A 10,196-nucleotide genomic window follows, 5' to 3' on the forward strand; every position below is an offset into this window, starting at 1 on the left:
GTTAGTACACCGGACCGAACCTATTGGTAACTCTCTAGGAGGCTTCCGGATCAGCTAGTGTATAATCTTACTACCTCTACTCTACCAGATAGTGACTGGAGGGAGTCCGAGTAGTGTGTATGCAGGGAGCATTGTCGAGGCCACGCTATGTCAAGGATCTGGGTATATTCTTACCACATGTACGCCATATCTAAAAATTTCATTACTTCATACAGCATGTCCCACCCACTTTTTCTTCCTATTGAATACACCATGAATTGTCAAACTAATAGAGCAAGCTTATCTGAGAAAAGATCTAAACCTCCCAAGCACTTCCTAATTCATTTCACAAATATACGTGGTCTCAATTCTAATCTCAACGACGTCCATTTCCACTTGCAGTCTGCAAAACCCCATGTACTTTTTCTGACAGAATCTCAGTTATCGGTTGATTCAACTACTGCTCATCTCAGATGTCCAAATTATTAGTTTTTTGATTCCTTTCGCCTCAAAGGTGGTACATGTGCATATGTCCATTCTGATATTCCCTGTCAGAGACTTGGCAATTTGGAATCTCCTCTCTTTGATCTTCTCTGGCTTAAAATCTCTCTACCTCATTGTGTCAAATTCATCTGTTGTCTCTACCGTTCTCCCAACTCAAATAATCACTTGGAGCTCTTTGACTTCCTCTCTTTGCAACTTGACTTTCTCCAGTCCAACTTTCCTAACAGTGAGGTAATTTTCCTTGGTGATTTTAATGTTCACAACTCCAGCTGGCTTCCATTTTCTAGTCACACCGACCCAGCAGGTCAAGATGCTGAGGCTTTTGCAATTACTAATGACCTAGCACAGATTGTTCATTTACCTACAAGAATACCGGACAATCTTATTCATACAGCCGATACGCTTGATCTTTTTCTCACAAACAACCCTTCTAAGTACACGGCCGAAGTGAGAGCTCCTTTAGGCATTTCAGATCACAACCTGGTGATTGTCACTTCTCCAATGAAACCTTTATCTCATGGCTATTCCCAACATCGTGTTGTTTGGCATTACAAGAATGCAAAATGGGATACCTGCGAGACTTCTTTTCTTATTTTCCTTTGTCGGATTACTGTTTCAAAACTTCTGATGTCAATGTTTGCTCAGATCGTATCAGTGAAATTATTCTTGCAGGAATGGAATCCTTTATCCCACACTCCACTTTAAAATCTCATCCTTTATCTAAACCTTGGTTTTCCAATAAATGTGCTAAGGCTGTCCAAGAGAAGAATGTTGCATGTCGTAATTGGCTTGTTTCCAATTCTTCAGTGTCATTTTCTACCTACACCAAAGCTCGCAACAATTGTAAAGCAGTTATTAATCAGTCCAAACTAGAGTTTAAACAGGCTAAGAGTAGAAAACTTGCTTCTTGCCCTAATGGTAGCCAAGCATTCTGGTCTCTTGCCAAAGCTATTGGCCGCAACTTTTGCCCATCTCTGCTCCCACCTCTGTCCAAACCAGATGGTTCTGTTGTCATTTCAGCCAAGGATAAAGCTGACCTGCTAGCATCCCATTTTTCTTCCAGCTCATGTATTAATGATCTTGGTAAAACACCTCCCACCATTCCCAACATGCTCCATTCAATGCCTCCTATGGTCTTCCGTCAAAAGGATATCAGAAGGATTTTGATGAATCTTGATGCTAAGAAAGCACCAGGTCCTGATGGTATTTCTCCACTTGTTCTCAAAACCTGTGCTTCTGAACTTACTCTTTTTCTTTGCCGCCTTTTTTCACTTTCTTATTCCAAAGGAGTTTTTCCTTCTGCATGGAAATTTGCTCATATCCAGCCAGTTCCTAAAAAGGGTGACAAATCCCTCCCATCCAATTATCGTCCCATTGCAATTACTTCTACTCTTTCTAAAGTAATGGAGAAATCAATTAACCGCCACCTCTTAAACTACCTAGAAACTTTCCGTCTGATCAACGATCACCAGTATGAATTCCGTCAGTGTCGATCCACTGGTGATATTCTGGCTTATGTTACCCATTTATGAACTAATTCAATGGAAAGGTTCGGTGAAACACAAGTAGTTGCTCTTGACATCTCAAAGGCTTTTGATCGTGTCTGGCATAAAGGTCTTCTAAACAAGCTTCCATTTTATGGTTTGTCAACTGTTTTTAGTAATTGGTTATCCAGTTTTCTCTCTGATCGCTCACTGAGGGTGATGGTAGATGGCTCTCTGTCTTCTAACTTCTCCACTAATGCCGGTGTCCCCCAGGGTTCAGTTCTTTCACCCACTCTTTTCCTCTTGTATATTAATGACCTTCTTCCATTGACTGGAAATCCTATCCATAGTTTTGCCGATGATAGCACATTGCATTCCACTTTCCATTTTGAGAAACCTTGTCCTGCTCAATCAGCTTCAACTTCTCGAAAATCTGCTACCAATTCCTTAAATGCCGATCTTCAGGTAATTCTCCAGTGGGGCAAAGACAACTTAGTTGATTTCAACCCTTCTAAAACTCGGTCTTGTCTTATATCTCGCAAAAAGGATTCTTCTGCTCCTATGCTTATCTTTGGTGACATTCCGATTTCTAGGCAAAATGATATATCTCTTTTGGGGATTACTCTGACTTCTAATCTCTCTTGGCCCAAGCACATTACAAATATTGCTTCCTCTGCATCTAAAAAACTTGGTTTTCTCTTTCGCTCTCGGCGTTACTTTTCTTCCAAACAGCTGCTCACTCTGTATAAATCGCAAATCCGCCCTGCCATGGAATATTGTTCCCACATCTGGGGTGGTGCCCCCAAAACCTCACTGAGGCTTCTTGATTCCATTCAGAAGAGGGCAGTTAAGTTAATTATCGATTCATCTCTAACAGAGTCTTTCCACTTGCTGTTTGATAAACGTACTGTTTCTGCTGCATGCCTCTTCTACAGATATTTCCATGGGCACTGTTCTTCTGAATTGGCTTCTATAATTCCCGCTCTCTCTTTCAAAACAGTCTGAACACGTGCCGCCACCAGTCAACATCCCTTTACTGTCCAACTTCAAACCCACAGAACCAACTTTTCATCTTCCTCATTTATTCATTCAACTGCCGTTTTCTGGAACAACCTTCCTTCATACATATTTCCTGAAAATTACAATCTACAGAAGTTCAAGTCCAATGTCAACAAATATCTTCTTTCGTCCTCTCAACCTCCCACTCAAGCACGGTACTAAGTACTATAGGTGCTAATACCTCTCGTGTTTGGGGTTCACATAAAAAAAAAAAAAAAGGTATATCAAGAGATGGAAATTGGTGAAATAATGAGCCTTTCAACCTACAAGGAGTATATATATAATCTGCCTTTAATTTCTTAAAGAATTACAGATTATTCTCAGATGCTTTGTGGTACTTCTTGTACTACATCTTCAGTGAATTCCTGTAATGCTATCCTTATGATGGCATTACATAATGTGATGTTGATGGTGTTATAAGGACAGCATTACATGAATTCACTGAAATGGTACAGAAAGTACCATGAAATGTCTGAAGATAATCTGTATTCTTTAAACTACGTGGACACTTAATGAGGAGTCTCCCTAACAGACTGTGAACTAGATGCAGTCATGTTTGGCTGCATTCCAGAATGTAATATGCACTCGAAAAATTTAACGTGTGCTATTTCCAAAACCAATGCACCTTAGAGGGAACCCTGATATCAAACAATGCTGAAACCACTGCAACTTCCAACCAACATACCTAAACATGATGTTACTGCTTCTTTAAAACAATCTGTATAGCAGTGAACTTGCTGAATTCTAATAAAATGATGCTTGTTACACTTCCTAATGAGAAATCAAGGAACAATATAAGAATATAAGTAATGTCTTGTAAGAAAACTTGGCTTCCATAAATATTTAGGAATTAGTAAAATAATAAGAGGAGTATACCTCAATATAATGCGTAGAACACTTCCGTATGATACCCTCCAGAAATTAAAATGAAAAAAATTGACAACTTACCGGTACATTAGAGTAAAATATAAATAATTAATTTAACACAATTCAAATCAATTTAAAACAATGAAAATCAAATTAACGCAATTAAAAGAATCTAATGAAAATATTCAAAACGATTTTCCTTCCTCCGTTGCAAATCTATGGAGGTCTTCAATACAGACCAATCGTTCGGATGTAGATAATTTTTTAATTTATCGCGAATCTTCCTAACCTGAGAAAGGTACTTTTGTTTATTCGAATATCGAGATTTTAAGGCAAGCTTACAATATTACGCGATGTCACCAGTGTTAGTTGTTTTATGGCTGAAAATTTTTTGCCCGATGTCGCCAGTGTTAGTTGTTAGTACAGCTCTGATTCATGCTATCTAATTAATTTTTAAACTCTTATTGACTATTTCATTCACTTCCTGTCTCTCCAGCAGTAAACAATCGATACACACAACTATGGGAGACTTTTTGAATGGCTTGGTACAAAATTACATTATCTACACTAAGGTACTCGGCCCAAAGTTACCATATTTCTTTTCTAAGGAAGGAAAATCGTTTTGAATATTTTCGTTAGATTCTTTTAATTGCGTTAATTTAATTTTTAATTGTTTTAAATTGATTTGAATTGTGTTAAATTGATTATTTAATTATTTATATTTTACTCTAATGTACCAGTAAGTTGTTGATTTTTTCGTTTTAATTTCTGGAGAGTATCATACGGAAGTGTTCTACGCACTATATTGAGGTATACTCCTCTTATTATTTTACTAATATTATTATCAACGTAGAACATATTGAGTAGTACAGCTCTGATTCATACTATCTAATATATTTAGGAATTACATGGATAAAGATTGTGCATTCTGCAAATACCAAATACAAAAACTATTTTTTTTTTTTTTTCCCTTACAAACAAATTGACAAGCCCATATATTCTCAAATGCATTATGGCCTAAGCTGCCAACATGCCATAAAACAAAAAAAAAAAAAACACCCTCAAACTAATCAACTTCGTAACACAGTACAGTACAGTACCACCTAAACAAATTTTTAGCCCAAGAGTGCCTGATGTGAAAAATAAAATCAAATCTCAGAGAGCACATTTGCAATTTCTAGAATAACACTAAACAACCTAAATCTCATCCCTTGGCATTAGAAATTGTTGAAAAGAATATGAATCGTCTAGTTCACCCATATAGGACAAATCCAGCTCAGAAAACAGTTTTGGGACCCTGGATCTCATGCCTACCTCAACGCCCCCACCTTGAACAACACCTGATAGGCTAAGGAAAAATGTTCCTAAATCGATTCTATAGACATCTTCAATACTCTTGACAGCTGCCTGACAACTGCACTCAACTTACAGGGAGCAGAATCTTCAAGAAACATGTTCTCATATAATCATAATCAGGCAATTTGATATATGTAACAATGTCAATTTTTGCTAATGCCATTTTCAGCAAGAAAAGTAAATCATGCTGCTTTCATACTTCAATGGCAGTACTACATACAATTGTTACACTGGGTAATTAATCCCTCCCCCTTTCACATGCAAATTCCTACAGCATACATGGACTTGTGGAAGTGATTTTCTGGATTGCAAGTGGGCTACAGATAGTGAATTTCTAATGACAGCAGGCTTTGCTAAGGACACTGACAGGAATCTCTAAATCACTGGATGCAAGGAGAAAAAAAAAATTGTATCAAAAAATGTACAAAGAGCACCTTGTCTATCTATCTAATTTGAAAAGGCAAAAAACAAAACAAAAAAATATATTTGTTGTATAAGTGTAATTTTTGATAGAAAGAATTATTTGTTTCCATTTCTTTCAAGAGAAATCATTAAAGTAATAAATTTAAAACAGCTAAGTTTAACAAATGAATCAAAAACAAAACTAACAAGAAACTTAAAAGTAATACAAAATGCATTTTATATAAAATGCTTACTAATATAAAACTGAAAAATCAAATAATACATTACATATAAAACTTACTAAGGTAAAGCAGAAGAATCCCATAAGCACACATCCCATAAATCCCATTATCCTTTGGTGTTTAGTCTACAAATGAAAATTAGGAGGATTTAACATTATTTTTTTATATACCAGGAATTAATATATAGTAATTGTAATAAGAGATTAAATAACAATGTAATCCATGTAAATTTTCAAGGCATATAATGATCAAGTTAATTGAAACAAGCTCGAAAGAAAACGTTACAGAAAACATTCCAATAACCCAACTATTTAGAAGCCAATTTTAATGATATTTCAAAATCCTTGTGGTATTGTTTTAAAGTCTATGGAAAGGAAAAATAAGGCAATTGTTAGAACTTGTGATATAATGCTGCACTATTTTTAAAATTAAACAAATGGTGCAAATGAGGAAAAAGGAGATGCAAAGATATGTAATGATTATGGAACTGAAATTGTCAAGTCTAGAAAAATAAACTGAATCAGGGCTAGTTACAACAAATCGTTACAACAAAAAACCCTTCCCTTTACTCCTGATGGTACCTGCATCTTTAAATAAATCCCACATCAGTACACTATGATCACAGCCACCAAGTGATTTATTTATCTGCAAATTCTTAATGCACAAATAATCACTGCTGACAATCAGATCAAGAATATCACTCCCTCTGGTTGCCTCTCGAACATGCTGCTGAAGAAAACAATCATCCAATAAATCCAGAAAAATTTTGCTGGTGTGCGAGTGACCAACCCTCGTTTTTGATTTCCCAGTGTTTATGTCACACCAAACTTACTCAACATTGCCTTGTCTATCTATCAATTGGATGCACTTCCTTAGATATTGTGTGTTTCTTAACTAACATCATAATCCCTCCTCACTTCCTATCCTTTCTGTACACAGTGTACTCCCCAAATTCCAATTCTGCATTCCTTATATCTGTGTTATACCACGTCTCTTGAAATCCCCAGCACCTTGCTTTCCCAGCTGCTGCTCATTCTAATAGAAGCCATGCAAGAATCAATTTCACCACTGCCTGTGGCTACTGTTATCTATTAGTCTGTAAATCCCCCACTCAAGCTAGCAGTTTTCCAACCCACCTAACACTGCCTCAATAGCATCAGCAAATATTCTTGCACCCTTCCTATTTAAGTGTATTCCATCCCTGTAGAAGCAGTCTCTCCTGTTAACATGCACAGACCACATTGAAAAAAATTCTACCCCATGAGCCTTGCACAATTTATCCAGGGCCAAATTGACTGACAAGGCTCTCATCATATACTCCTTGGATTCAGGGGAGGTTCCCACGGACTGGAGATGTGCAAATGTATCCCCAATTCACAAAGGGGGTTCGAAGGGTGACACGAATAATTACAGACCAGTTAGTTTAACTTCTGTTCCGGGTAAAATAATGGAGTCACTGGTTAAAGATGCATTGCAGGATCATCTAGACAAGACTGCAGCAATAATTCAGACACAGCATGGGTTTGTTAAGGGAAAGTCTTGTCTGACAAATTTGATTGGTTATTATGATGTGGTCACAAAGGAACTGGATGCAAAAAATAATTTTGATATCATATACTTGGATTTCAGGAAAGCTTTTGACACTGTTGCGCATGGAAGACTACTGTACAAATTGGAGCAGAATGGTATTAAGGGTAAGTTGCTACAATGGATAAAAGGATGGTTAAGTGGGAGAAGACAGAGGGTGGTAATCAATGGGTGCTGCTCTTCGTGGACTAATGTTATTAGTGGAGTCCCACAGGGTTCGGTTTGGGTCCACTGTTGTTTTGTATATTTATCAATGATATTGATGAAGGTATATCAGGCTTAATGTCGAAGTTTGCAGATGACACGAAGGTTGGCAGGGTTGTTAATGACAGTAATGGCAGTGTGCTACTGCAACAGGATCTAGATAATTTGGGCAGATGGGCTAAGAAGTGGCAACTGAAGTTTAACCTTGACAAATGCAAAGTACTGCATATGGGTAGAAGTAACCCCAGAGAAACGTACCAACTGTGTGGTACTACACTTAAGGTGGTAGAAAATGAAAAAGACCTGGGAGTAATTGTGCAGTCAGATATGAAGTTTTCTGAGCAATGTAGACAGGCTGCTAGGGCAGGTCATGGGGTTTTGTCAATGATATATAGGAATTTTGCTAGCAGGGAAAAGGAGGTGATTGTCCCTCTGTATAAGGCAATGGTCAGGCCATGCCTTGAGTACTGCGTACAGGTCTGGAGGCCTCATTTTAGGAAGGATGTAGATTTGCTTGAGCGTGTACAGAGAAGAGCAACACGATTGGTGAGGGGAATGAAGGGATCCTCTTACCAAGAGAGGCTTAAGTTCTGCAAATTGCAGTGGCTGGAGACTAGGCACCTGCGCGGTGATCTGATTGAGGTCTATAAGGCCTTGAATGGGTTGAGCACGCTGAATTCTGATGGGATCCTCCCACTTGTTCAGAATACGAACCTACGGGGACATAAGTTCAAATTAAGAAAGGATAGATGTAGAATAGATGTGCGGAAATTTGCCTTTAGCCAGCGGGTGGTTAATTGCTGGAACAAACTTCCATCTGTCGTTGTGGAAGTTGATAGGTTAAATAAATTTAAGGAGGAACTGGACAGGCAATTGGAGGGTATGGTGTGATTTTTTTTTTTTTTGGCTGATGCTGCATAAGCTCCTACACTTGCTTTCTTGCATCAAGTGCCACTACTACTACTACTACTACTACCTCCTATCTGGGCAGAATTGCAGACGCTTTCAAATTTAACCCTAACTTGCAACATTTTTCAACATTGACCTGTACTTATTATTAGCCATATGGTGCAAGGAAGCCTGAACAGTATGCTGTACTATCCAAAAAAATTGAGAGAGAGAGAGAGAGAGAGAGAGAGAAGTAGAAGGAAATCACCACGAAAGAGATGAATGATGATATCCAGTTCAGCACTCTGGGTGTGGCAAGCAGATACTCACTAGATGTGAGCCCCTTGTTAAGTAAGTCTACAGATCTCCTATTCTTGATGTCATTAGTGCCAATATGTACTACAATATCACTCTTTGTGCCCTTAAAAGATATCTGCTCTACAACGTTATCAACTTTTGCCCTGGCAGATATACCCTGGTTTGATTCCCCCTATTCTTTTTGCACAATATATTACCCGTCTCCTGACAATTGAGTCCTTTACCTTATTTATGATATGACAATGTAGTCACACTGGTTTTGCACAATTTTCTGATACTAAAAGTAATATTATGAAATTTTAACATAGTGTTTCTTAAACTACGTCGTTTTTAAAAATTATATGAGCCTTTTCGATTGCTTTTTATGTCAAGAACCACTGCAAAATTAACAATATGCAGTTGTGAATCGCCGTGTATAACTGTGGAAATGAGAAGCATATATTTGCCAGGATAGCTGGAATGAGTACGTGTTCACCAACATGAAGCCCCAATACGTATACCAAGTAACTTGCTTGCTAGTACATTGAAACCACCAGGGAAATGCGTTTTTTTTTTTTTTTTTTCTTTCTTTCTTTCAAAGCAAAGAAAAAGAAAGCATTCTGCTTAAGAATTTCACCAATCTCTAAGTAGTGCTATAAAGAAAATACAAACCAAATTGTGCGATATCGCTAACATCGTTGCAATTGATAAACACGAAATATAATCAGCTATTTAATTAATTTAAATAACTACTTACTAAGCTTGGGAATAATGGATCTTTCTCAGCTTCCATAAACCATCCGTTACTAGCATTACCATTATTTTCTTCATAGTCCGATGTTTGATTCCAATTAGATTTATTAAACCATTTCGTTAATCCACCACTTGGAACGCTGAAAAATGTTTTAGGTTCGTTTTTACCTGAACGAGACAAATACTCTTTCAGTTCTTTATTCAACTCAGCCATACCACTTACTCTAAATAATAGTCACATTTAATTTCACTCAACGTCGCTCACAACCATCAAACTCACTCATAACAAACAGGGAAGATGAATCCGTCTCTCACATCTCATGATTGTAGAAAACACCGCACTACATGGAGCCCTCTCACTAAACCTTCCAATAAACAATTTGGAATACTATACGTTTAATTAAAAATTCGTTTCAAGTTGGGTTGTCAAACCCGGATGATGATTTTCACACAACACAGAAAGAATTTACTGACATTTTTACTTATATCAAGATGGCTAAAAAGGACAAAAATGACATTTAAGTACAAAGTCTGCTGGCAAAGGTTATTAAATAAAAACAGCAATAAAAAACCA

The 10,196-nt window shown here is 37.3% G+C and overlaps 1 protein-coding gene across 1 annotated transcript in view; it reads right to left on the reverse strand.

Annotated features, from left to right (window-relative positions):
• The window catches only part of LOC150076107 (uncharacterized), a 92,818-nt gene extending 82,875 nt beyond the window's left edge, over positions 1 to 9,943 (reverse strand). Inside the window, exons 1-2 of the mRNA XM_090387668.1 lie at positions 9,627 to 9,943; positions 5,953 to 6,018 (exon numbers count right to left, since the gene is read on the reverse strand). Of these exons, the coding sequence (XP_090243794.1) occupies positions 5,953 to 6,018; positions 9,627 to 9,836 (276 nt within the window). The 5' untranslated portion in view covers positions 9,837 to 9,943. The remainder of the gene's footprint in view (positions 1 to 5,952; positions 6,019 to 9,626) is intronic.
• Positions 9,944 to 10,196: the final 253 nt, after the last annotated feature.

Source organism: Mastigoproctus giganteus, chromosome 13 (genome assembly GCF_048544385.1).
Source record: "Mastigoproctus giganteus isolate SK-2022 chromosome 13, ASM4854438v1, whole genome shotgun sequence".
Taxonomy (NCBI): Eukaryota; Metazoa; Arthropoda; class Arachnida; order Uropygi; family Thelyphonidae; genus Mastigoproctus; species Mastigoproctus giganteus.